This window comes from Phasianus colchicus, chromosome 5 (assembly GCF_987193195.1).
Source record: "Phasianus colchicus chromosome 5, bPhaCol1.hap1.1, whole genome shotgun sequence".
Lineage (NCBI taxonomy): Eukaryota > Metazoa > Chordata > Aves > Galliformes > Phasianidae > Phasianus > Phasianus colchicus.
In genome coordinates, this window is record NC_143440.1 from 17,827,388 (window position 1) to 17,853,028 (window position 25,641).

At 62.8% G+C, this 25,641-nt stretch overlaps 4 protein-coding genes across 14 annotated transcripts; all 4 read left to right on the forward strand.

Annotated features, from left to right (window-relative positions):
• Positions 1–1,194: 1,194 nt before the first annotated feature.
• LOC116241564 (scavenger receptor cysteine-rich type 1 protein M130-like) lies at positions 1,195–6,656 on the forward strand. Of its 4 annotated transcripts, none has more exons than XM_090140699.1 (12): positions 1,197–2,115; positions 2,228–2,548; positions 2,623–2,937; positions 3,017–3,319; positions 3,412–3,726; positions 3,804–4,118; positions 4,189–4,497; positions 4,574–4,927; positions 5,041–5,187; positions 5,274–5,363; positions 5,442–5,525; positions 5,679–6,656. In XM_090140699.1, exons 1-12 carry the CDS (start codon positions 1,800–1,802, stop codon positions 5,840–5,842), a joined length of 3,033 nt encoding a protein of 1,010 aa, XP_089996825.1. In that variant the 5' UTR covers positions 1,197–1,799; the 3' UTR covers positions 5,843–6,656. The 4 variants fall into 4 exon arrangements, with proteins under 4 accessions (XP_089996823.1, XP_089996824.1, XP_089996825.1 ...); XM_090140700.1 differs by having other exon boundaries at positions 1,199–2,115; positions 4,574–4,924; XM_090140697.1 differs by having other exon boundaries at positions 1,195–2,115; positions 5,442–6,656.
• A 1,120-nt stretch (positions 6,657–7,776) lies between these two features.
• On the forward strand, positions 7,777–12,362 carry LOC149917773 (scavenger receptor cysteine-rich type 1 protein M130-like). The gene is made up of 12 exons (XM_090140710.1): positions 7,777–8,252; positions 8,365–8,685; positions 8,760–9,074; positions 9,154–9,456; positions 9,556–9,870; positions 9,948–10,262; positions 10,333–10,641; positions 10,718–11,068; positions 11,185–11,331; positions 11,418–11,507; positions 11,586–11,669; positions 11,823–12,362. Exons 1-12 carry the CDS (start codon positions 7,937–7,939, stop codon positions 11,984–11,986), a joined length of 3,030 nt encoding a protein of 1,009 aa, XP_089996836.1. The 5' UTR covers positions 7,777–7,936; the 3' UTR covers positions 11,987–12,362.
• A 1,865-nt stretch (positions 12,363–14,227) lies between these two features.
• Positions 14,228–18,622, forward strand: LOC149917774 (scavenger receptor cysteine-rich type 1 protein M130-like). Of its 5 annotated transcripts, none has more exons than XM_090140692.1 (12): positions 14,228–14,414; positions 14,527–14,847; positions 14,922–15,236; positions 15,316–15,618; positions 15,722–16,036; positions 16,113–16,427; positions 16,498–16,806; positions 16,883–17,236; positions 17,350–17,496; positions 17,583–17,672; positions 17,751–17,834; positions 18,076–18,622. In XM_090140692.1, the coding sequence occupies exons 1-12, from the start codon at positions 14,351–14,353 to the stop codon at positions 18,501–18,503; spliced, it is 3,045 nt and encodes a 1,014-aa protein (XP_089996818.1). In that variant the 5' UTR covers positions 14,228–14,350; the 3' UTR covers positions 18,504–18,622. The 5 variants fall into 5 exon arrangements, with proteins under 5 accessions (XP_089996818.1, XP_089996819.1, XP_089996820.1 ...); XM_090140693.1 differs by having other exon boundaries at positions 16,883–17,233; XM_090140694.1 differs by having other exon boundaries at positions 14,229–14,414; positions 17,988–18,287.
• Positions 18,623–19,532: 910 nt separating this feature from the next.
• On the forward strand, positions 19,533–24,456 carry LOC149917775 (scavenger receptor cysteine-rich type 1 protein M130-like). Of its 4 annotated transcripts, none has more exons than XM_090140703.1 (12): positions 19,533–20,583; positions 20,696–21,016; positions 21,091–21,405; positions 21,485–21,787; positions 21,887–22,201; positions 22,279–22,593; positions 22,664–22,972; positions 23,048–23,401; positions 23,515–23,661; positions 23,748–23,837; positions 23,916–23,999; positions 24,153–24,456. In XM_090140703.1, exons 1-12 carry the CDS (start codon positions 20,268–20,270, stop codon positions 24,314–24,316), a joined length of 3,033 nt encoding a protein of 1,010 aa, XP_089996829.1. In that variant the 5' UTR covers positions 19,533–20,267; the 3' UTR covers positions 24,317–24,456. The 4 variants fall into 4 exon arrangements, with proteins under 4 accessions (XP_089996829.1, XP_089996830.1, XP_089996827.1 ...); XM_090140704.1 differs by having other exon boundaries at positions 23,048–23,398; XM_090140701.1 differs by having other exon boundaries at positions 21,485–22,201.
• Positions 24,457–25,641: the final 1,185 nt, after the last annotated feature.

The following is a 25,641-nucleotide window of genomic DNA, read 5'->3' on the forward strand; positions in this document are numbered from 1 at the left end:
CTCAGGACAGCAGAGGCAGGCCTTCACAAAGAGATCCTTATGAAATTAGTTTACCAGAAAAGAGAAGCCCAATAAATAATAAAAAAAATAATTCAGAAGACTGACATGTCTACTTAATAAGAAAGCCTGTCCCCACAGGCACACAGGTGCAGGCACGCTGCCACACGCTGTGGTTTCACCCGGCAGGCAGCTGAGCAGCACCCGGCCGTTCGCTCACTCTGCCCCTGCCCCCAGCGTGCCGTGGGGGAGAGAGCTGTAAACAGACTCGAGGGGGAGATACAAACCGAAAAGGGCAGATTGGCAAGCAGTTACAGAAATTCAGAAGATAACTTTAGGGCATGTAACTCCACACACATTCACAGTCTTTCCACACACACGTTCTGCTAAGCAAACCTGAGGGAGCTGGCTCTCACCCTGTGCTTGCTGGGAGGATCTCCACTTCTGAGGACACCTCCGTTGGCAGTGGGAAGAGCACACACGTTAAAGAGCTCCGTCTGACACAGGAGGCATCGGGCCAGGCTCTGAGCCACCTCCTGCACTTGTCTGTTACCACAGTCCGTAAGGACCCGCAGTGGCTGCGGTCAGGATTCCCATCCCTGACGTAGGTTCCCGATGGAAGGTGCCGAGCAGCCGTCCCTGGGGTTTCAGCTAGAGTCCTGGGACGGGCTGTCCTGCCCCATCAGCTGCGTGCCACCGCAGCGTGCCGCTGCCAGGAGGAATGGCGGCCTCGTGGCTGGCAGCGCTCGTCCCTCCCGCGCAGGCCAGGCCTTCCCGCCGGGGCCTCTCAGCTGGGCCCGGAGCCGTGCTGCAGTGCCGCCCGGTGCTGCTGGCAGAGCTGTATGCCCGGCCCTGCCGAGCCCTGCTGCCTCCGGGGCTGCTGCTGCTTCCTGGCCCCGCTGCGGCCCGCTGGGAGGCCGCGCTGGTGCTCTCAGGAGAGCAGGACAGGGCCGGAGCTCTGCAATACGAGCGCAGCAGGGCGGGAGCGACGCCCGGGTGCCGCTGGCATCCCCGTCCCGCACACTGCATCCCCGCACCCTCAGCAGGAGCCCGGCCCCGCAGCCGTGTTCCCAGGAGCCCCCGGTGCCCACTGAGCCGTGCTGCCACGCAGTGACCCTGCAGCGGGGCCGGGCTCTGCCCCACGTCCCAGCGCGGCATACAGGCAGGCTTTCGCTTTTGAAAGCGGCCGCGCACCCGTCGCACGCTTCCTCCTTCCCCAGCGCCGGGCTGCACGCGGGGACACGGGCAGGGACAGCTCGGCCCTGCAGCCTTCCTTCCCCTGTGCACTTGGGGTTTCTGCGCTGTCCCCACAGCGGCTGCACAGCCCTAGGACTGCTGCATTCTGCAGCTGTTCCTGTGTCTGCTCCTGCAGCGGCGACGGCAAAGCGGGGCAGCAAGACCCCTTCCTGCATGCTGCAGGCTCGAGTAGAGGAGCAGCACCTTATGCCGTGTATGGCTTCTGTGCAGGTGGCACGGCAGCTGTGTGAGGTTGGTGCTCACAATGGTTCCCCGCATGGAGAAAACATCCCCTCCTGCCTGTGCTGCGGGGAGGATGTTGGGTCCACTTGTACCCAGATGCAGGCAGTGCTGTGTCCCAGCGGCTGATGCAAGGTTCCTGCTGCCAGCATGGGCACCTTATTCACCCCCACTACTGCCCGAGGAACCATAAAGGCAGCTGTAGGACCCTACTAGTATGTGCTACGCACTAGAGTGCAGAGGGAGGCCCTGTTTGGGTCGGTCCTGTCCCTGTGGGGACCCTCTCTGCATGGGCACAGCCAGAGCCCCAGCCCCTGCTCAGGGACATGCAGCACACAGGCAGGCTGACTCCCCTTGGTGACACGCAGGCAGTGAGCCCCGTGGTGGGGCTGCGTGACGCCAGGAGCGGAGACAAGCCTCATATTTGGGCACGAAGCAGGTTATTGGAGGCTGGGACCCGGCAGGCGGCTGATAACCCTGCTGATAACGGCTCCCACCGCACATCGCCGTCCCCATTGGCTCCTGCCTGCAGGGGCTGCCTATATCTCCCCCTCCCCATCCTGGGCTGCAGGCTGTGCATGTGGGGCATGATGATGCCTGCCAGGGTGCTGGGGTTGCTATTCTGCGTGCAGTTCTGCATGGGTGAGTGATGGGGCAGTGGGGTGGCCGTGGGACAAGAGGGAAGCGGAGGGGCAGGGTTGCAGCCATGGGACGGGCACCCCCAGGCTCAGCCAGCTCCCCGGGGTGCCCACAGGCAGCGAGGAGCTGCGTCTGGTGGATGGCGGTGGGCGCTGTGCCGGTCGGGTGGAGGTGAAGCACGAGGGCGAATGGGGCTCCGTCTGCAGCTACAACTTCGACTGGGACATACGAGGGGCCGGTGTGGTGTGTCGTCAGCTGGGCTGTGGCACGGTGGCCCATGCGTCCCCATATGCCCCATTTGGGCAAGGCAAGGGACGCATCTGGCTGCATCCCTTCCTCTGCAGTGGCACTGAGACCAAACTGCAGAACTGTCCTCACTTTGGCTGGGGCAACCACTTTTGTGGCCATGAGTGGGATGTTGGGGTGATCTGCTCAGGTGAGTTGGGCTGTCTGGGTTTGATAAACTGTGCCTGGAGCTTTAGGCAGGGCTGAGTCCAATCCTTAATGTAGAGGCACTGGAGCTGCGGCTGGTGGATGGTGGTGGACCCTGCGAGGGGAGAGTGGAGGTGAAGCTTCAGGGACATTGGGGCACTGTGGCTGATGATGCTTGGGACATGGATGATGCTGAGGTGGTGTGCCAGCAACTGGGCTGCGGCTCAGCTGCTGGCGCCTACTTTGCCTCACGGTTCCGGTCAGTAGACGGTCCCATCATGATGGCCTTTATTGACTGCCGTGGAGATGAGGCTGCCCTGTGGGACTGTAACATTCGGGCCTGGGGTCCCTACAATGGCCCTCATGATTATGACACTGCTGTGGTCTGCCAAGGTGAGAGCTGGGGACATGCAGCACTGTGGGGAGGCCACAGCCCACATCCCCCAGCCCAGCAGCCCACCTCTCCCGGCAGGGTTCTCCCGGCTGGCTGGAGGGGACAGTGAGTGCTCAGGGAGGCTGGAGGTGCGGCAGGGCCGGACCTGGGTCAGTGTCTGCCATGGCAACGTGGACCTCAGGGCCGCCCAGATCGTCTGCAGGGAGCAGGGATGCGGTACAGCAATGAAGCTAAAAGAGGCAGTGGATTTTCAGGCAGTAGCAGGGCCATTCTATGATGGAGCCTTCAAGTGCAACAGCACCGAGCCCCTCCTGTCAGCCTGCACACAGCAGCCTCCCCACATTCAGAACTGCAACCAACCTGCTGCCATCATCTGCTCCCGTAAGTGCAAGGGCTGTGGATATGCATCAGCCCCGTGCAGTGTGGAGTGCTCAGGGGGTCCCTCATTCCACCAACCCCTCTCTCTGCTGCAGCATACACTGGGTTCCGGCTTGTGGACGGAGGCTCGGTCTGCATTGGGAGGCTGGAGGTGGAGGCACGAGGGGTCTGGAGGCCCCTGTGTGCCACTGCCTGGGACCTGCCTGACGCCCACGTCCTCTGCCACCACCTGGGCTGTGGCTTTGCTGTCTCCCTGCCCCCACCAGGCCATTTTGGGACAGGGACAGGGACACTGCTGCACAATGCCCTCAGCTGCAGTGGGAGTGAGTGGCACCCGGGCGAGTGCCACGTGGAGGTGCTGGGACAGCCCGCCTGCCCCCCCGGGCACACCGCTGCCATCAACTGCTCAGGTGGGTGTGGAGACCATGGGGAGCTCCAGCAGGTGGGGAGCAATGCCCGACCCCAAGATGCAGCCATGCTGTTGCAGGTGTCACAGAACACCTGCAGCTCCACAATGGGGAGAGCCGGTGCGATGGACAGCTGGAGGTGGCCGTGCGCCCCGGTGTGTGGGCCCGTGTGTCTGTGGGGCTGTGGGACAATGGCACTGCCACCGTGGCGTGCCGGCAGCTGGGCTGCGGTATGCCTGAAAAAGTCTATGCTGCACCAGACAACGGCTCGGGCCCCATGGAGCTGCAGGAGCTGCGCTGTGTTGGCACTGAGGAGCTGCTGGCACACTGTAATGCCTCAGGGATGGCCACAGAGCCCAGCAAGAGCCACAAGGAGTTGGCCATCACCTGCTCAGGTGAGTGCACAAGGAAGGGCCACTGGCATCACACTGCTATCCTCAACCCCAGCCTGACATTCCCGCACAGGAAGCCGACGTCTGAGGCTGGTGGGCGGCCCCGGGCGCTGTGCCGGCAGGGTGGAGGTGTACAGCGAGGGCACCTGGGGCACCGTCTGCCAGGACACCTGGACCCTGCACGATGCCACCGTCGTCTGCCGCCAGCTGGGCTGCGGATGGGCCCTGGAGGCACCTGGCTCCGAGCGCTTTGGGCCTGGCACAGAGATGCTGTGGCCGGGTGCCGGGGGCTGCTCTGGGACAGAGGATGCTCTCTGGCACTGCCCAGCCACAGTGCAGCATGGCTGCCAGCTTGGCGGCGGTGCGGGCGCAGTGTGCTCAGGTGAGTGCCATCATCCCTCTGGATGGGATCAGCCCCACCACTCTGGGGGTGCAGTGATCCCCTGACCTCGTTGCAGGGCTGCTGGACCTGCGGCTGACAGGGGAAAGCAGCAGATGCCGTGGGCAGCTGGAGGTGCTGCACGAGGGGATGTGGGGTCCTGTTTGTGCCAATGGCACCAGCCCCGCCACGGCCGCTGCTGTCTGCCGCCAGCTGGGATGTGGCACTGGGGGGAGTCTGGAACCAGTCCCTGCAGAGGGCTCGGAGCCCGCCTGGCTGAGCTGGGTGAGTTGTGAGGAGGGGGCCCGCTCGCTCTGGCGCTGCCCCTCAGCGCCCTGGCAGCTGCAGGAATGCGACACCACTGGGATCACCCACATCGTGTGTGACGAGGACACCGGGGACAGCAGTGAGGCCACCAGCCCAGCCCCAGGTAGCAGCCACCGGGACAGAGACACCTCAACAAATGGCTTTGTCCTTGCTCACTGTCCTCTAACTGCTGCCATGGCATCCCCACGGGGCCTCACGCTTCCTATCACTGCCCCACAGCTCTCAGCCACAGCGCTGTCCCGCTGACTGCAGCACCAAGGAGTGTGTCAGCGCTCACGGTGCTGTGCGTGGTCCTGGGGACGCTGCTGTGCCTGGCCCTGGCCGCCCTGGCAGTTCTGGCACACCGCACGTGGGCCCAGTGCCAAGGTGGGCACCGCCCTGGAGGTTCTACGACCCCAAGGCAGAACCCTGGGGACACTGGGGGCACCGGTGCCATGCATGCTGCTTTGCAGGCCCCAGCAAGGATGCTGCCTCCGAGGTTGTGTATGAGGAGCTGGACTACAGCCTGATGCCTGAGTACCAGGAGGTGCCCAGCCACACAGGTGGGAGCGGGATGGTCCCCGGGGCTTGAGGCTCTCCCCATCCCCTGTCATGTCCCCAATGCCCTTCCTTTTCTCCAGGCTCCCTGTCCCAAGGCTCAGGGAAAAAGGTGTCGGAACACAGTGGGGACGGTGTAGAGGAGAGCAACCTCCAGGTGTCCCCAGGTAAGGGCACAGGCACAGAGGTGCACTGTGAGTACAGAAAGGTACACAGTACCCTTCAGAGGGGACGCAGAAAAACAGCACTGAATGGGAGGTCAGGGCACAAAGCCCCTCCCAGCAGTGTCCTCACCAATGTCCCATCCATGTCTGTCGCAGACTCCCCTGCCCAGCCTCAGCACAGCCCTTCACATGGCTACGATGATGCTATGGCTGTGCTGGAGGATTCCTCCTCTCCTCACGCCAGGGAAGCCCCCACACAGCCCCCCGAGGACACAGGTTACGACGACGTTGGTGTCAGCACCCCGGGCACATCACTGTGAGCAGGCCGTGTGGACGTGGCTGGACAGGGACCTCAGTCCCCACAAAGGGGCAGCCCTGGCCTTGGCAGCATCACCAATCCCTGCCTGGTGCACAGAACAGCAGCAAACTGCTCCATTCTCCTTCCTGAAGCTGGGACACAACAGCAAATTGACTTTCAAGATAATTTTCTGTAACTCTTTCCTAATGCGTATCTCTTCTTTATTAAAACCGCAAAGCTCTGCAGAAACTCCCTTCCAGCCTTGGCTTCTCTAACTGAGTCTGTCAGCCATTCCCTGTGGCTCTGGGGCAGACAGATTTCAGAGACGTCCCCTTCGCTCTGGGCACGGGGGTAACAACAACAGAAGTGTGAAAGCTGAGAGAGATGAGGTGGGATGGCTCCCGTGACTGCTGCGCTGCAGTGGAAGGACAACAAGGACCGTGCGTCCCCACAGGCACACAGGTGCAGGCACGCTGCCACACGCTGTGGTTTCACCCGGCAGGCAGCTGAGCAGCACCCGGCCGTTCGCTCACTCTGCCCCTGCCCCCAGTGTGCCGTGGGGGAGAGAGCTGTAAACAGACTCAAGGGGGAGATACAAACCGAAAAGGGCAGATTGGCAAGCAGTTACAGAAATTCAGAAGATAACTGTAGGGCATGTATCTCCACATACATTCACAGTCTTTCCACACACACGTTCTGCTAAGCAAACCTGAGGGAGCTGGCTCTCATCCTGTGCTTGCTGGGAGGATCTCCACTTCTGAGGACACCTCCGTTGGCAGTGGGAAGAGCACACACGTTAAAGAGCTCCGTCTGACACAGGAGGCATCGGGCCAGGCTCTGAGCCACCTCCTGCACTTGTCTGTTACCGCAGTCTGTAAGGACCCGCAGTGGCTGAGGTCAGGATTCCCATCCCTGACGTAGGTTCCCGATGGAAGGTGCCGAGCAGCCGTCCCTGGGGTTTCAGCTAGAGTCCTGGGACGGGCTGTCCTGCCCCATCAGCTGCGTGCCACCGCAGCGTGCCGCTGCCAGGAGGAATGGCGGCCTCGTGGCTGGCAGCGCTCGTCCCTCCCGCGCAGGCCAGGCCTTCCCGCCGGGGCCTCTCAGCTGGGCCCGGAGCCGTGCTGCAGTGCCGCCCGGTGCTGCTGGCAGAGCTGTATGCCCGGCCCTGCCGAGCCCTGCTGCCTCCTGGGCCGCTGCTGCCTCCTGGGCCCCGCTGCGGCCCGCTGGGAGGCTGCGCTGGTGCTCTCAGGAGAGCAGGGCAGGGCCGGAGCTCTGCAACACGAGCGCAGCAGGGCGGGAGCGACGCCCGGGTGCCGCTGGCATCCCTGTCCCGCACACTGCATCCCCGCACCCTCAGCAGGAGCCCGGCCCCGCAGCCGTGTTCCCAGGAGCCCCCGGTGCCCACTGAGCCGTGCCGCCTCGCAGTGACCCTGCAGCGGGGCCGGGCGCTGCCCCACGTCCCAGCGCTGCATACAGGCAGGCTTTCGCTTTTGAAAGCGGCCGCGCACCCGTCGCACGCTTCCTCCTTCCCCAGCGCCGGGCTGCACGCGGGGACACGGGCAGGGACAGCTCGGCCCTGCAGCCTTCCTTCCCCTGTGCACTTGGGGTTTCTGCGCTGTCCCCACAGCGGCTGCACAGCCCTAGGACTGCTGCATTCTGCAGCTGTTCCTGTGTCTGCTCCTGCAGCGGCGACGGCAAAGCGGGGCAGCAAGACCCCTTCCTGCATGCTGCAGGCTCGAGTAGAGGAGCAGCACCTTATGCCCTGTATGGCTTCTGTGCAGGTGGCACGGCAGCTGTGTGAGGTTGGTGCTCACAATGGTTCCCCGCATGGAGAAAACATCCCCTCCTTCCTGTGCTGCGGGGAGGATGTTGGGTCCACTTGTACCCAGATGCAAGCAGTGCTGTGTCCCAGTGGCTGATGCAAGGTTCCTGCTGCCAGCATGGGCACCTTATTCATCCTCACTGCTGCCTGAGGAACCACAAAGGCAGCTGTAGGACCCTACTAGTATGTGCTACGCAGTAGAGTGCAGAGGGAGGCCCTGTTTGGGTCGGTCCTGTCCCTGTGGGGACCCTCTCTGCATGGGCACAGCCAGAGCCCCAGCCCCTGCTCAGGGACATGCAGCACACAGGCAGGCTGACTCCCCTTGGTGACACGCAGGCAGTGAGCCCCGTGGTGGGGCTGCGTGACGCCAGGAGCGGAGACAAGCCTCATATTTGGGCACGAAGCAGGTTATTGGAGGCTGGGACCCGGCAGGCGGCTGATAACCCTGCTGATAACGGCTCCCACCGCACATCGCCGTCCCCATTGGCTCCTGCCTGCAGGGGCTGCCTATATCTCCCCCTCCCCATCCTGGGCTGCAGGCTGTGCATGTGGGGCATGATGATGCCTGCCAGGGTGCTGGGGTTGCTATTCTGCGTGCAGTTCTGCATGGGTGAGTGATGGGGCAGTGGGGTGGCCGTGGGACAAGAGGGAAGCGGAGGGGCAGGGTTGCAGCCATGGGACGGGCACCCCCAGGCTCAGCCAGCTCCCCGGGGTGCCCACAGGCAGCGAGGAGCTGCGTCTGGTGGATGGCGGTGGGCGCTGTGCCGGTCGGGTGGAGGTGAAGCACGAGGGCGAATGGGGCTCCGTCTGCAGCTACGACAGCCAGTGGAAGATGCAAGCAGCCACTGTTGTGTGTCGTCAGCTGGGCTGTGGCACGGTGGCCCATACGTCCCCATATGCCCCATTTGGGCAAGGCAAGGGACGCATCTGGCTGCATCCATACTTGTGTCGTGGCACTGAGGCCACCCTGCAGGACTGTTCTCACTTTGGCTGGGGGAAGCACTTCTGTGGCCATGAGTGGGATGTTGGAGTGATCTGCACAGGTGAGTTGGTCTGGCTGATACTGGGAGAGCATGCCTGGATGCCTGGGCAGGGCTGAGACCGATCCCTGATGCAGAGGCGCTGGAGCTGCGGCTGGCGGATGGTGGGGGACCTTGCGAGGGGAGAGTGGAGGTGAAGTTGCGGGGACGCTGGGGAACGGTGTATGACAATGCCTGGAACATGAATCATGCTGAGGTGGTGTGCCAGCAGCTGGGCTGCGGCTCTGCTGCTCAAACCAAGTTTACTTGGCATGCATCTCAAGTCAGCACTCCCGCAATGTTGGTCCATGTCAACTGCAACGGGAACGAGAAGGCCCTGTGGGACTGCAACATTGAGTATTGGGGTCCCTACAATGCCCCTGGCAATTATAATGCATCTGTGGTCTGCCAAGGTGAGAACTGGGAGCATGCATCACTATGGGGAGCCCATCGGCCACATCCCATAGCCCAGCAGCCCACCTATCCCGGCAGGGTTCTCCCGGCTGGCTGGAGGGGACAGTGAGTGCTCAGGGAGGCTGGAGGTGCGGCAGGACCGAGCCTGGGTAAGCGTCTGTCATGGCAACGTGGACCTCATGGCTGCCCAGGTCATCTGCAGGGAGCTCGGCTGTGGTACGGCACTGGCCTTACCAGGGGCCAGGCATTTTGGGGCAGCAGCAGGGCCATTCTGGGATGGTGCCTTTGAGTGCCATGGAAATGAGCTCATCCTATCAGCCTGCACACAGCGGCCTCCCCACATCCAGAACTGCACCCAACCTGCTGTCATCATCTGCTCGCGTAAGCTCTGATGCCATTGGGCTGCATCAGCCTTGTGGAACGTTGGGCACTCAGCAGGTCCCTTGCTCCACCAATCCCAGCACACTCTCTCTGCTGCAGCATACACAGGGTTCCGGCTGGCGGATGGAGGCTCGGTCTGCACTGGGCGGGTGGAAGTGGAGGCACGAGGGGTGTGGGGGCCCCTGTGTGCCACTGCCTGGGACCTGACGGACGCCCACGTCCTCTGCCACCACCTGGGCTGTGGTTCCGCTGTCTCCCTACCCCCACCAGGCCATTTTGGGATGGGCAAGGGGAGACTGCGGCGTGATGCTCTCAGCTGCAGAGGGAGCGAGCGGCACCCAGGCGAGTGCCTCATGGAGGTGCTGGGACAGCCCACCTGCCCCCCCGGGCACACCGCTGCTGTCAACTGCTCAGGTGGGTGTAGGGGCTTCAAGGCCCCCCGCCAGGTGGAGAGCATTCCCAGACCCCAAGACACAGCCATGCTGTTGCAGGTGTTGCTGTGTCCCTGAGGCTCCACGGTGCGGAGAGCCGTTGTGACGGACGGCTGGAGGTGGCCGTGCGCCCCGGTGTGTGGGCCCGTGTGTCTGTGGGGCTGTGGGACAATGGCACTGCCACCGTGGCGTGCCGGCAGCTGGGCTGTGGTGTGCCGGAGAAAGTCTATGCTGCACCAGACAACAGCTCGGGCCTCATGGAGCTGCAGGAGCTGCGCTGTGTTGGCACGGAGGAGCTTCTGGCACACTGTAAGGCCTCAGAGATAGCCAGTGAGCCCCGCAAGAGCCACAAGGAGTTGGCCATCGCCTGCTCTGGTGAGTGCACAAGGAAGGGCCATGAGCACAATGCTGCCATCCCCAACCCCAGCCTGACATTCCCGCACAGGAAGCCGACGTCTGAGGCTGGTGGGCGGCCCCGGGCGCTGTGCCGGCAGGGTGGAGGTGTACAGCGAGGGCACCTGGGGCACCGTCTGCCAGGACACCTGGACCCTGCACGATGCCACCATCGTCTGCCGCCAGCTGGGCTGCGGATGGGCCCTGGAGGCACCTGGCTCTGAGCGCTTTGGGCCTGGCACAGAGAGGCTGTGGCCGGGTGCCGGGGGCTGCTCTGGGACAGAGGATGCTCTCTGGCACTGCCCAGCCACAGTGCAGCATGGCTGCCAGCTTGGCGGCGGTGCGGGCGCAGTGTGCTCAGGTGAGTGCCACCATCCCTCTGGATGGGATCAGCCCCACCATTCTGGGGGTGCAGTGATCCCCTGACCTCGTTGCAGGGCTGCTGGACCTGCGGCTGACAGGGGAAAGCAGCAGATGCCGTGGGCAGCTGGAGGTGCTGCATGAGGGGATGTGGGGTCCTGTTTGTGCCAATGGCACCAGCCCCGCCACGGCCGCTGCTGTCTGCCGCCAGCTGGGATGTGGCACTGGGGGGAGTCTGGAACCAGTCCCTGCAGAGGGCTCGGAGCCCGCCTGGCTGAGCTGGGTGAGTTGTGAGGAGAGGGCCCGCTCGCTCTGGCGCTGCCCCTCAGCGCCCTGGCAGCTGCAGGAATGCAACACCACTGGGATCACCCACATCGTGTGTGACGAGGACACCGGGGACAGCAGTGAGGCCACCAGCCCAGCCCCAGGTAGCAGCCACCGGGACAGAGACACCTCAACAAATGGCTTTGTCCTTGCTCACTGTCCTCTAACTGCTGCCATGGCATCCCCACGGGGCCTCACGCTTCCTATCACTGCCCCACAGCTCTCAGCCACAGCGCTGTCCCGCTGACTGCAGCACCAAGGAGTGTGTCAGCGCTCACGGTGCTGTGCGTGGTCCTGGGGACGCTGCTGTGCCTGGCCCTGGCCGCCCTGGCAGTTCTGGCACACCGCACGTGGGCCCAGTGCCAAGGTGGGCACCGCCCTGGAGGTTCTACGACCCCAAGGCAGAACCCTGGGGACACTGGGGGCACCGGTGCCATGCATGCTGCTTTGCAGGCCCCAGCAAGGATGCTGCCTCCGAGGTTGTGTATGAGGAGCTGGACTACAGCCTGATGCCTGAGTACCAGGAGGTGCCCAGCCACACAGGTGGGAGCGGGATGGTCCCCGGGGCTTGAGGCTCTCCCCATCCCCTGTCATGTCCCCAATGCCCTTCCTTTTCTCCAGGCTCCCTGTCCCAAGGCTCAGGGAAAAAGGTGTCGGAACACAGTGGGGACGGTGTAGAGGAGAGCAACCTCCAGGTGTCCCCAGGTAAGGGCACAGGCACAGAGGTGCACTGTGAGTACAGAAAGGTACACAGTACCCTTCAGAGGGGACGCAGAAAAACAGCACTGAATGGGAGGTCAGGGCACAAAGCCCCTCCCAGCAGTGTCCTCACCAATGTCCCATCCATGTCTGTCGCAGACTCCCCTGCCCAGCCTCAGCACAGCCCTTCACATGGCTACGATGATGCTATGGCTGTGCTGGAGGATTCCTCCTCTCCTCACGCCAGGGAAGCCCCCACACAGCCCCCCGAGGACACAGGTTACGACGACGTTGGTGTCAGCACCCCGGGCACATCACTGTGAGCAGGCCGTGTGGACGTGGCTGGACAGGGACCTCAGTCCCCACAAAGGGGCAGCCCTGGCCTTGGCAGCATCACCAATCCCTGCCTGGTGCACAGAACAGCAGCAAACTGCTCCATTCTCCTTCCTGAAGCTGGGACACAACAGCAAATTGACTTTCAAGATAATTTTCTGTAACTCTTTCCTAATGCGTATCTCTTCTTTATTAAAACCGCAAAGCTCTGCAGAAACTCCCTTCCAGCCTTGGCTTCTCTAACTGAGTCTGTCAGCCATTCCCTGTGGCTCTGGGGCAGACAGATTTCAGAGACGTCCCCTTCGCTCTGGGCACGGGGGTAACAACAACAGAAGTGTGAAAGCTGAGAGAGATGAGGTGGGATGGCTCCCGTGACTGCTGCGCTGCAGTGGAAGGACAACAAGGACCGTGCGTCCCCACAGGCACACAGGTGCAGGCACGCTGCCACACGCTGTGGTTTCACCCGGCAGGCAGCTGAGCAGCACCCGGCCGTTCGCTCACTCTGCCCCTGCCCCCAGTGTGCCGTGGGGGAGAGAGCTGTAAACAGACTCGAGGGGGAGATACAAACCAAAAAGGGCAGATTGGCAAGCAGTTACAGAAATTCAGAAGATAACTGTAGGGCATGTATCTCCACATACATTCACAGTCTTTCCACACACACGTTCTGCTAAGCAAACCTGAGGGAGCTGGCTCTCACCCTGTGCTTGCTGGGAGGATCTCCACTTCTGAGGACACCTCCGTTGGCAGTGGGAAGAGCACACACGTTAAAGAGCTCCGTCTGACACAGGAGGCATCGGGCCAGGCTCTGAGCCACCTCCTGCACTTGTCTGTTACCGCAGTCTGTAAGGACCCGCAGTGGCTGAGGTCAGGATTCCCATCCCTGACGTAGGTTCCCGATGGAAGGTGCCGAGCAGCCGTCCCTGGGGTTTCAGCTAGAGTCCTGGGACGGGCTGTCCTGCCCCATCAGCTGCGTGCCACCGCAGCGTGCCGCTGCCAGGAGGAATGGCGGCCTCGTGGCTGGCAGCGCTCGTCCCTCCCGCGCAGGCCAGGCCTTCCCGCCGGGGCCTCTCAGCTGGGCCCGGAGCCGTGCTGCAGTGCCGCCCGGTGCTGCTGGCAGAGCTGTATGCCCGGCCCTGCCGAGCCCTGCTGCCTCCTAGGCCGCTGCTGCCTCCTGGGCCCCGCTGCGGCCCGCAGGGAAGCCGCGCTGGTGCTCTCGTGAGAGCAGGACAGGGCCGGAGCTCAGCAACTCGAGCGCAGCGACGCCTGGGAGCGACGCCCGGGTGCCGCTGGCATCCCCGTCCCGCACACTGCATCCCCGCACCCTCAGCAGGAGCCCGGCCCCGCAGCCGTGTTCCCAGGAGCCCCCGGTGCCCACTGAGCCGTGCCGCCACGCAGTGACCCTGCAGCGGGGCCGGGCGCTGCCCCACCTCCCAGCGCTGCATACAGGCAGGCTTTCGCTTTTGAAAGCGGCCGCGCACCCGTCGCACGCTTCCTCCTTCCCCAGCGCCGGGCTGCACGCGGGGACACGGGCAGGGACAGCTCGGCCCTGCAGCCTTCCTTCCCCTGTGCACTTGGGGTTTCTGTGCTGTCCTCGCACAGCCCTAGGACTGCTGCTGCATTCTGCAGCTGTTCCTGTGTCTGCTCCTGCAGCGGCGACGGCAAAGTGGGGCAGCAAGACCCCTTCCTGCATGCTGCAGGATCGAGTAGAAGAGCAGCACCTTATGCCCTGTATGGCTTCTGTGCAGGTGACACGGCAGCTGTGTGAGGTTGGTGTTGACTTTGGGTCCACATGTTGGGAAAAACATCCCTTCCTACTTGTGCTGTGCGGAGGGCAGAGGTCTGTATGTGCCCCAATGCAGGTAGTGCTGTGTCCCACCAGCTTCTGCGACGGGCTGGTTATGGCCCTCTGCGTAGGACCTGGTCAGCATGGGGACCTTATTCACCCCCACTACTGCCTGAGGAACCACAAAGGCAGCTGTAGGACCCTACTAGTATGTGCTACGCACTAGAATGCAGAGGGAGGCCCTGTTTGGGTCGGTCCTGTCCCTGTGGGGACCCTCTCTGCATGGGCACAGCCAGAGCCCCAGCCCCTGCTCAGGGACATGCAGCACACAGGCAGGCTGACTCCCCTTAGTGACACGCAGGCAGTGAGCTCCGTGGTGGGGCTGCGTGACGCCAGAAGCGGAGACAAGCCTCATATTTGGGCACGAAGCAGGTTATTGGAGGCTGGGACCCGGCAGGCAGCTGATAACCCTGCTGATAACGGCTCCCACCGCACATCGCCGTCCCCATTGGCTCCTGCCTGCAGGGGCTGCCTATATCTCCCCCTCCCCATCCTGGGCTGCAGGCTGTGCATGTGGGGCATGATGATGCCTGCCAGGGTGCTGGGGTTGCTATTCTGCGTGCAGTTCTGCATGGGTGAGTGATGGGGCAGTGGGGTGGCCATGGAACAAGAGGGAAGCGGAGGGGCAGGGTTGCAGCCATGGGACGGGCACCCCCAGGCTCAGCCAGCTCCCCGGGGTGCCCACAGGCAGCGAGGAGCTGCGTCTGGTGGATGGCGGTGGGCGCTGTGCCGGTCGGGTGGAGGTGAAGCACGAGGGCGAATGGGGCTCCGTCTGTAGCTACAACGTCCAGTGGAAGATGCAAGCAGCCAGTGTGGTGTGTCGTCAGCTGGGCTGTGGCACGGTGGCCCATACGTCCCCATATGCCTCATTTGGGCAAGGCAAGGGACGCATCTGGCTGCATCCATACTTGTGTCGTGGCACTGAGGCCACCCTGCAGGACTGTTCTCACTATGGCTGGGGGAACCACTTCTGTGGCCATGAGTGGGATGTTGGAGTGATCTGCACAGGTGAGTTGGTCTGGCTGATACTGGGAGAGCATGACTGGATGCCTGGGCAGGGCTGAGTCCGATCCCTGATGCAGAGGCGCTGGAGCTGCGGCTGGCGGATGGTGGGGGACCCTGCGAGGGGAGAGTGGAGGTGAAGCTGCGGGGACGCTGGGGAACGGTGTATGACAATGACTGGAACATGAATCATGCCGAGGTGGTGTGCCAGCAGCTGGGCTGCGGCTCAGCTGCTCAAACCAAGTTTACTTGGCATGCATCTCAAGTCAGCACTCCCGCAATGTTGGTCAGTGTCAACTGCAGTGGGAAAGAGAAGGCCCTGTGGGACTGCAACATTGAGTATTGGGGTCCGTACAATGCCCCTGGCAATTATAATGCATCTGTGGTCTGCCAAGGTGAGAACTGGGAGCATGCATCACTATGGGGAGCCCATCGGCCACATCTCCCAGCCAAGCAGCCCACCTCTCCCAGCAGGGTTCACCCGGCTGGCCGGAGGGGACAGTGAGTGCTCAGGGAGGCTGGAGGTGCGGCAGGACCGAGCCTGGGTAAGTGTCTGTCATGGCAACGTGGACCTCATGGCTGCCCAGGTCATCTGCAGGGAGCTCGGCTGTGGAACTGCACTGGCCCTACCAGGGGCCAGGCATTATGGGGCAGCAGCAGGGCCATTCTGGGATGGTGCCTTTGAGTGCAATGGAAATGAGCTTCTCCTATCAGCCTGCACACAGCGGCCTCCCCACATCCAGAACTGCTCCCATCCCGCTGCCATCATCTGCTCGCGTAAGCTCTGGTACAGCATCAGCCTCTGCATCAGCCTCGCGGAGCGTTGGGCACACAGGAAGTCCCTCGCTCCACCAACCCCACCACCCTCTCTCTGCTGCAGCCTACACAGGGTTCCGGCTGGCGGATGGAGGCTCGGTCTGCACTGGGCGGGTGGAAGTGGAGGCACGAGGGGTGTGGGGGCCCCTGTGTGCCACTGCCTGGGACCTGCCTGATGCCCACGTCCTCTGCCACCACCTGGGCTGTGGTTCCGCTGTCTCCCTACCCCCACCAGGCCATTTTGGGATGGGTATGGGGACACTGCGGCGTGATGCTCTCAGCTGCAGTGGGAGCGAGCGGCACCCAGGCGAGTGCCTCGTGGAGGTGCTGGGACAGCCCGCCTGCACCCCCGGACACACCGCTGCTGTCAACTGCTCAGGTGGGTGTAGGGGCTTCAAGGCCCCCCACCAGGTGGGAAGCACTGCCCGACCCCAAGACAGACCATGCTGTTGCAGGTGTCACTGAGCCCCTGAGGCTCCACGATGGGGAGAGCCGGTGCGATGGACAGCTGGAGGTGGCCGTGCACCCCAGTGTCTGGGCCCATGTGTCTGTGGGGCTGTGGGACAATGGCACTGCCACTGTGGCGTGCCGGCAGCTGGGCTGCGGTGTGCCGGAGAAAGTCTATGCTGCACCAGACAACGGCTCGGGCCCCATGGAGCTGCAGGAGCTGCACTGTGTTGGCACTGAGGAGCTCCTGGCACACTGTAATGCCTCAGGGATGGCCACAGAGCCCACCAAGAGCCACAAGGAGTTGGCCATCACCTGCTCGGGTGAGTGCACAAGGAAGGGCCATGAGCACAATGCTGCCATCCCCAACCCCAGCCTGACATTCCCGCACAGGAAGCCGACGTCTGAGGCTGGTGGGCGGCCCCGGGCGCTGTGCCGGCAGGGTGGAGGTGTACAGCGAGGGCACTTGGGGCACTGTCTGCCAGGACACCTGGACCCTGCACGATGCCACCATCGTCTGCCGCCAGCTGGGCTGCGGATGGGCCCTGGAGGCACCTGGCTCCGAGCGCTTTGGGCCTGGCACAGAGATGCTGTGGCCGGGTGCCGGGGGCTGCTCTGGGACAGAGGATGCTCTCTGGCACTGCCCAGCCACAGTGCAGCGTGGCTGCCAGCTTGGCGGCGGTGCGGGCGCAGTGTGCTCAGGTGAGTGCCACCATCCCTGTGGATGGGATCAGCCCCACCACTCTGGGGGTGCAGTGATCCCCTGACCTCGTTGCAGGGCTGCTGGACCTGCGGCTGACAGGGGAAAGCAGCAGATGCCGTGGGCAGCTGGAGGTGCTGCATGAGGGGATGTGGGGTCCTGTTTGTGCCAATGGCACCAGCCCCGCCACGGCCGCTGCTGTCTGCCGCCAGCTGGGATGTGGCACTGGGGGGAGTCTGGAACCAGTCCCTGCAGAGGGCTTGGAGCCCGCCTGGCTGAGCTGGGTGAGTTGTGAGGAGGGGGCCCGCTCGCTCTGGCGCTGCCCCTCAGCGCCCTGGCAGCTGCAGGAATGCGACACCACTGGGATCACCCACATCGTGTGTGACGAGGACACCGGGGACAGCAGTGAGGCCACCAGCCCAGCCCCAGGTAGCAGCCACCGGGACAGAGACACCTCAACAAATGGCTTTGTCCTTGCTCACTGTCCTCTAACTGCTGCCATGGCATCCCCACGGGGCCTCACGCTTCCTATCACTGCCCCACAGCTCTCAGCCACAGCGCTGTCCCGCTGACTGCAGCACCAAGGAGTGTGTCAGCGCTCACGGTGCTGTGCGTGGTCCTGGGGACGCTGCTGTGCCTGGCCCTGGCCGCCCTGGCAGTTCTGGCACACCGCATGTGGGCCCAGTGCCAAGGTGGGCACCGCTCTGGAGGTTCTACAACCCCAAGGCAGAATCCTGGGGACACTGGGGGCACCGGTGCCATGCATGCTGCTTTGCAGGCCCCAGCAAGGATGCTGCCTCCGAGGTTGTGTATGAGGAGCTGGACTACAGCCTGATGCCTGAGTACCAGGAGGTGCCCAGCCACACAGGTGGGAGCGGGATGGTCCCCGGGGCTTGAGGCTCTCCCCATCCCCTGTCATGTCCCCAATGCCCTTCCTTGTCTCCAGGCTCCCTGTCCCAGGGCTCAGGGAAAAAGGTGTCAGATCACATTGAGGACGGTGTAGAGGAGAGCAACCTCCAGGTGTCCCCAGGTAAGGGCACGGGCACAGAGGTGCACTGTGAGTACAGAAAGGTACACAGTACCCTTCAGAGGGGACGCAGAAAAACAGCATTGAATGGGAGGTCAGGGCACAAAGCCCCTCCCAGCAGTGTCCTCACCAATGTCCCATCCATGTCTGTCGCAGACTCCCCTGCCCAGCCTCAGCACAGCCCTTCACATGGCTATGACGATGCTATGGCTGTGCTGGAGGATTCCTCCTCTCCTCACGCCAGGGAAGCCCCCACACAGCCCCCCGAGGACACAGGTTACGACGACGTTGGTGTCAGCACCCCGGGCACATCTCTGTGAGCAGGCCGTGTGGACGTGGCTGGACAGGGACCTCAGTCCCCACAAAGGGGCAGCTCTGGCCTTGGCAGCATCACCAATCCCTGCCTGGTGCACAGAACAGCAGCAAACTGCTCCATTCTCCTTCCTGAAGCTGGGACACAACAGCAAATTGACTTTCAAGATAATTTTCTGTAACTCTTTCCTAATGAGTATCTCTTCTTTATTAAAACTGCAAAGCTCTGCAGAAACTCCCTTCCAGCCTTGGCTTCTCTATCTGAGTCCATTGGGCATTCCTTGGGGCCGTAGAGCAAAGACAGATTTCAGAGACGTCCCCTTCGCTCTGGGCATGGGCGTAACAACGACAGAAGTGTGAAAGCTGAGAGAGATGAGGTGGGATGGCTCCCGTGACTGCTGCGCTGCAGTGGAAGGACAACAAGGACCATGCGTCCCCACAGGCACACAGGTGCAGGCACGCTGCCACACGCTGTGGTTTCACCCGGCAGGCAGCTGAGCAGCACCCGGCCGTTCGCTCACTCTGCCCCTGCCCCCAGTGTGCCGTGGGGGAGAGAGCTGTAAACAGACTCGAGGGGGAGATACAAACCAAAAAGGGCAGATTGGCAAGCAGTTACAGAAATTCAGAAGATAACTGTAGGGCATGTATCTCCACACACATTCACAGCCTTTCCACACACGTTCTGCTAAGCAAACCTGAGGAAGCTGGCTCTCACCCTGCGCTTGCTGGGAGGGTCTCCACTTCTGAGGACACCTCCATTGGCAGTGGGAAGAGCACACACGTTAAAGAGCTCCGTCTGACACAGGAGGCATCGGGCCAGGCTCTGAGCCACCTCCTGCACTTGTCTGTTACCACAGTCCGTAAGGACCCGCAGTGGCTGCGGTCAGGATTCCCATCCCTGACGTAGGTTCCCGATGGAAGGTGCCGAGCAGCCGTCCCTGGGGTTTCAGCTAGAGTCCTGGGACGGGCTGTCCTGCCCCATCAGCTGCGTGCCACCGCAGCGTGCCGCTGCCAGGAGGAATGGCGGCCTCGTGGCTGGCAGCGCTCGTCCCTCCCGCGCAGGCCAGGCCTTCCCGCCGGGGCCTCTCAGCTGGGCCCGGAGCCGTGCTGCAGTGCCGCCCGGTGCTGCTGGCAGAGCTGTATGCCCGGCCCTGCCGAGCCCTGCTGCCTCCTGGGCCGCTGCTGCTTCCTGGGCCCCGCTGCGGCCCGCTGGGAGGCCGCGCTGGTGCTCTCAGGAGAGCAGGGCAGGGCCGGAGCTCTGCAACACGAGCGCAGCAGGGCGGGAGCGACGCCCGGGTGCCGCTGGCATCCCCGTCCCGCACACTGCATCCCCGCACCCTCAGCAGGAGCCCGGCCCCGCAGCCGTGTTCCCAGGAGCCCCCGGTGCCCACTGAGCCGTGCTGCCACGCAGTGACCCTGCAGCGGGGCCGGGCGCTGCCCCACATCCCAGCGCTGCATACAGGCAGGCTTTCGCTTTTGAAAGCGGCCGCGCACCCGTCGCACGCTTCCTCCTTCCCCAGCGCCGGGCTGCACGCGGGGACACGGGCAGGGACAGCTCGGCCCTGCAGCCTTCCTTCCCCTGTGCACTTGGGGTTTCTGTGCTGTCCCCGCAGCAGCCGCACAGCCCTAGGACTGCTGCATTCTGCAGCTGTTCCTGTGTCTGCTCCTGCAGCGGCGACGGCAAAGCGGGGCAGCAAGACCCCTTCCTGCATGCTGCAGGCTCGAGTAGAGGAGCAGCACCTTATGCCGTGTATGGCTTCTGTGCAGGTGGCACGGCAGCTGTGTGAAGTTGGTGCTCACAATGGTTCCCCGCATGGAGAAAACATCCCCTCCTGCCTGTGCTGTGGGGAGGATGTTGGGTCCACTTGTACCCAGATGCAGGCAGTGCTGTGTCCCACCAGCTGCTGCGACGGGCTGGTTATGGCCCTCTGCGTAGGACCTGGTCAGGATGAGGACCTTATTCACCCCCACTGCTGCCCGAGGAACCACAAAGGCAGCTGTAGGACCCTACTAGTATGTGCTACGCACTAGAGTGCAGAGGGAGGCCCTGTTTGGGTCGGTCCTGTCCCTGTGGGGACCCTCTCTGCATGGGCACAGCCAGAGCCCCAGCCCCTGCTCAGGGACATGCAGCACACAGGCAGGCTGACTCCCCTTGGTGACACGCAGGCAGTGAGCCCCGTGGTGGGGCTGCGTGACGCCAGAAGCGGAGACAAGCCTCATATTTGGGCACGAAGCAGGTTATTGGAGGCTGGGACCCGGCAGGCGGCTGATAACCCTGCTGATAACGGCTCCCACCGCACATCGCCGTCCCCATTGGCTCCTGCCTGCAGGGGCTGCCTATATCTCCCCCTCCCCATCCTGGGCTGCAGGCTGTGCATGTGGGGCATGATGATGCCTGCCAGGGTGCTGGGGTTGCTATTCTGCGTGCAGTTCTGCATGGGTGAGTGATGGGGCAGTGGGGTGGCCATGGAACAAGAGGGAAGCAGAGGGGCAGGGTTGCAGCCATGGGACGGGCACCCCCAGGCTCAGCCAGCTCCCCGGGGTGCCCACAGGCAGCGAGGAGCTGCGTCTGGTGGATGGCGGTGGGCGCTGTGCCGGTCGGGTGGAGGTGAAGCACGAGGGCGAATGGGGCTCCGTCTGTAGCTACAACATTCAGTGGAACATGCAAGCAGCCAGTGTGGTGTGTCGTCAGCTGGGCTGTGGCACGGTGGCCCATACGTCCTCATATGCCCCATTTGGGCAAGGCAAGGGACGCATCTGGCTGCATCCATACTTGTGTCGTGGCACTGAGGCCACCCTGCAGGACTGTTCTCACTATGGCTGGGGGAACCACTTCTGTGGCCATGAGTGGGATGTTGGGGTGATCTGCTCAGGTGAGTTGTGGTGGCTGATATTAGGACCCCATGCCTGGACGCCAGGGCAGGAGTGAGTCTAATTCCTAATGCAGTAGCACTGGAGCTGCGGCTGGCGGATGGTGGGGGACCCTGTGTGGGGAGAGTGGAGGTAAAGCTGCGGGGACACTGGGGCACCATCTATGACTATGACTGGAACATGGATGATGCTGAGGTGGTGTGCCAGCAGCTGGGCTGCGGCTCGGCTGGTCAAACCAAGTTTACTTGGCATACATCACAAGTCAGCACCCCCGTAATGTTCGTCGGTGTCAACTGCAACGGGAAAGAGAAGGCCCTGTGGGACTGCAACATTGAGTATTGGGGTCCCTACAATGTCATTGCTGATTATAATGCATCTGTGGTCTGCCAAGGTAAGAGCTCTGGGCATGCATCACTATGGGGAGCCCATCGGCCACATCCCACAGCCAAGCAGCCCACCTCTCCCAGCAGGGTTCACCCGGCTGGCCGGAGGGGACAGTGAGTGCTCAGGGAGGCTGGAGGTGCGGCAGGACCGAGCCTGGGTAAGTGTCTGTCATGGCAACGTGGACCTCATGGCTGCCCAGGTCATCTGCAGGGAGCTCGGCTGTGGAACTGCACTGGCCCTACAAGGAGCCAGGCATTTTGGGGCAGCAGCAGGGCCATTCTGGGATGGTGCCTTTGAGTGCAATGGAAATGAGCTCCTCCTATCAGCCTGCACACAGCGGCCTCCCCACATCCAGAACTGCACCCAACCCACTGCCATCATCTGCTCGCGTAAGCTCTGGTGCCGTTGGGCTGCATCAGCCTCGCGGAGCGTTGGGCACACAGGAAGTCCCTCGCTCCACCAACCCCACCACCCTCTCTCTGCTGCAGCCTACACAGGGTTCCGGCTGGCGGATGGAGGCTCGGTCTGCACTGGGCGGGTGGAAGTGGAGGCACGAGGGGTGTGGAGGCCCCTGTGTGCCACTGCCTGGGACCTGCCTGATGCCCACGTCCTCTGCCACCACCTGGGCTGTGGCTTTGCTGTCTCCCTGCCTCCACCAGGCGATTTTGGGATTGGTATGGGGACACTGCGGCGTGATGCCCTCAGCTGCAGTGGGAGCGAGCAGAACCTGGGCGAGTGCCTCGTGGAGGTGCTGGGACAGCCCGCTTGCACCCCTGGGCACACCGCTGCTGTCAACTGCTCAGGTGGGTGTAGGGGCTTCAAGGCCCCCCACCAGGTAGGGAGCATTCCCAGACCCCAAGACACAGCAATGCTGTTGCAGGTGTCACCGAGCCCCTGAGGCTCCACGGTGTGGAGAGCCGTTGTGACGGACGGCTGGAGGTGGCCGTGAGCCCTGGTGTGTGGGCCCATGTGTCTGTGGGGCTGTGGGACAATGGCACTGCCACTGTGGCGTGCCGGCAGCTGGGCTGCGGTGTGCCGGAGAAAGTCTATGCTGCACCAGACAACGGCTCGGGCCCCATGGAGCTGCAGGAGCTGCACTGTGTTGGCACCGAGGAGCTGCTGGCACACTGTAATGCCTCAGGGATGGCCACAGAGCCCACCAAGAGCCACAAGGAGTTGGCCATCACCTGCTCAGGTGAGTGCACAAGGAAGGGCCACTGGCATCACACTGCTATCCTCATCCCCAGCCTGACATTCCCGCACAGGAAGCCGACGTCTGAGGCTGGTGGGCGGCCCCGGGCGCTGTGCCGGCAGGGTGGAGGTGTACAGCAAGGGCACCTGGGGCACCGTCTGCCAGGACACCTGGACCCTGCACGATGCCACCGTCGTCTGCCGCCAGCTGGGCTGCGGATGGGCCCTGGAGGCACCTGGCTCCGAGCGCTTTGGGCCTGGCACAGAGAGGCTGTGGCCGGGTGCCGGGGGCTGCTCTGGGACAGAGGATGCTCTCTGGCACTGCCCGGCCACAGTGCAGCGTGGCTGCCAGCTTGGCGGCGGTGCGGGCGCAGTGTGCTCAGGTGAGTGCCATCATCCCTGTGGATGGGATCAGCCCCACCTCTCTGGGGTGCAGTGATCCCCTGACCTCGTTGCAGGGCTGCTGGACCTGCGGCTGACAGGGGAAAGCAGCAGATGCCGTGGGCAGCTGGAGGTGCTGCATGAGGGGATGTGGGGTCCTGTTTGTGCCAATGGCACCAGCCCCGCCACGGCCGCTGCTGTCTGCCGCCAGCTGGGATGTGGCACTGGGGGGAGTCTGGAACCAGTCCCTGCAGAGGGCTCGGAGCCCGCCTGGCTGAGCTGGGTGAGTTGTGAGGAGGGGGCCCGCTCGCTCTGGCGCTGCCCCTCAGCGCCCTGGCAGCTGCAGGAATGCGACACCACTGGGATCACCCACATCGTGTGTGACGAGGACACCGGGGACAGCAGTGAGGCCACCAGCCCAGCCCCAGGTAGCAGCCACCGGGACAGAGACACCTCAACAAATGGCTTTGTCCTTGCTCACTGTCCTCTAACTGCTGCCATGGCATCCCCATGGGGCCTCACGCTTCCTATCACTGCCCCACAGCTCTCAGCCACAGCGCTGTCCCGCTGACTGCAGCACCAAGGAGTGTGTCAGCGCTCACGGTGCTGTGCGTGGTCCTGGGGACGCTGCTGTGCCTGGCCCTGGCCGCCCTGGCAGTTCTGGCACACCGCATGTGGGCCCAGTGCCAAGGTGGGCACCGCCTTGGAGGTTCTACGACCCCAAGGCAGAACCCTGGGGACACTGGGGGCACCAGTGCCATGCATGCTGCTTTGCAGGCCCAAGCAAGGATGCTGCCTCCGAGGTTGTGTATGAGGAGCTGGACTACAGCCTGATGCCTGAGTACCAGGAGGTGCCCAGCCACACAGGTGGGAGCGGGATGGTCCCCGGGGCTTGAGGCTCTCCCCATCCCCTGTCATGTCCCCAATGCCCTTCCTTGCCTCCAGGCTCCCTGTCCCAGGGCTCAGGGAAAAAGGTGTCGGAGCACAGTGGGGACGGTGTAGAGGAGAGCAACCTCCAGGTGTCCCCAGGTAGGGGCACGGGCACAGAGGTGCACTGTGAGTACAGAAAGGTACACAGTACCCTTCAGAGGGGACGCAGAAAAACAGCACTGAATGGGAGGTCAGGGCACAAAGTCCCTCCCAGCAGTGTCCTCACCAATGTCCCATCCATGTCTGTCGCAGACTCCCCTGCCCAGCCTCAGCACAGCCCTTCACATGGCTATGACGATGCTATGGCTGTGCTGGAGGATTCCTCCTCTCCTCACGCCAGGGAAGCCCCCACACAGCCCCCCGAGGACACAGGTTACGACGATGTTGGTGTCAGCACCCTGGGCACATCACTGTGAGCAGGCCGTGTGGACGTGGCTGGACAGGGACCTCAGTCCCCACAAAGGGGCAGCCCTGGCCTTGGCAGCATCACCAATCCCTGCCTGGTGCACAGAACAGCAGCAAACTGCTCCATTCTCCTTCCTGAAGCTGGGACACAACAGCAAATTGCCTTTCAAGATAATTTTCTGTAACTCTTTCCTAATGCGTATCTCTTCTTTATTAAAACCACAGAGCTCTCCAGAAACTCCCTTCCAGCCTTGGCTTCTCTAACTGAGTCTGTCAGCCATTCCCCGTGGCTCTGGGACAGACAGATTTCAGAGAGGTCCCCTTCGCTCTGGGCACGGGGGTAAGAATGACAGAAGTGTGAAAGCTGAGAGAGATGAGGTGGGATGGCTCCCGTGACTGCTGCGCTGCAGTGGAAGGACAACAAGGACCGCGCGTCCCCACAGGCACACAGGTGCAGGCACGCTGCCACACGCTGTGGTTTCACCCGGCAGGCAGCTGAGCAGCACCCGGCCGTTCGCTCACTCTGCCCCTGCCCCCAGTGTGCCGTGGGGGAGAGAGCTGTAAACAGACTCGAGGGGGAGATACAAACCGAAAAGGGCAGATTGGCAAGCAGTTACAGAAATTCAGAAGATAACTGTAGGGCATGTATCTCCACATACATTCATAGCCTTATCATACTGTACAATTAATAAATTTATAGCTAGCAGAGTGGCATAGTTCGGATGGTGTTTTACAGGTTTTCTAGTTGGAGAGATCATTGTGATGGAAACTGACAAGCAAAAAGCAATGAAATGCTCCCTCGTTTGCTAAGCTTGCAGTAGAAAATGCCAAAGAGAGGGATCTCCAGAAAGAGATCCTTCCCCAGTGGCAGTCAGCCCTTACATGGGGTCTAGGAGAGGTGCAGCCAGGCTCACCCCCTCCCATCACACAGCTGGATTGCCTTCACCTGTGCTCCTGCATCTGACTCAGTGCTTGCTTCAGGTGATCAGTCAGTGGTTCAGGCCCTGATTTATCAGTTCCCATACACACACACGTTCTGCTAAGCAAACCTGATGGAGCTGGCTCTCACCCTGCGCTTGCTGGGAGGGTCTCCACTTCTGAGGACACCTCCATTGGCAGTGGGAAGAGCACACACGTTAAAGAGCTCCGTCTGACACAGGAGGCATCGGGCCAGGCTCTGAGCCACCTCCTGCACTTGTCTGTTACCGCAGTCTGTAAGGACCCGCAGTGGCTGAGGTCAGGATTCCCATCCCTGACGGAGGTTCCCGATGGAAGGTGCCGAGCAGCCGTCCCTGGGGTTTCAGCTAGAGTCCTGGGACGGGCTGTCCTGCCCCAT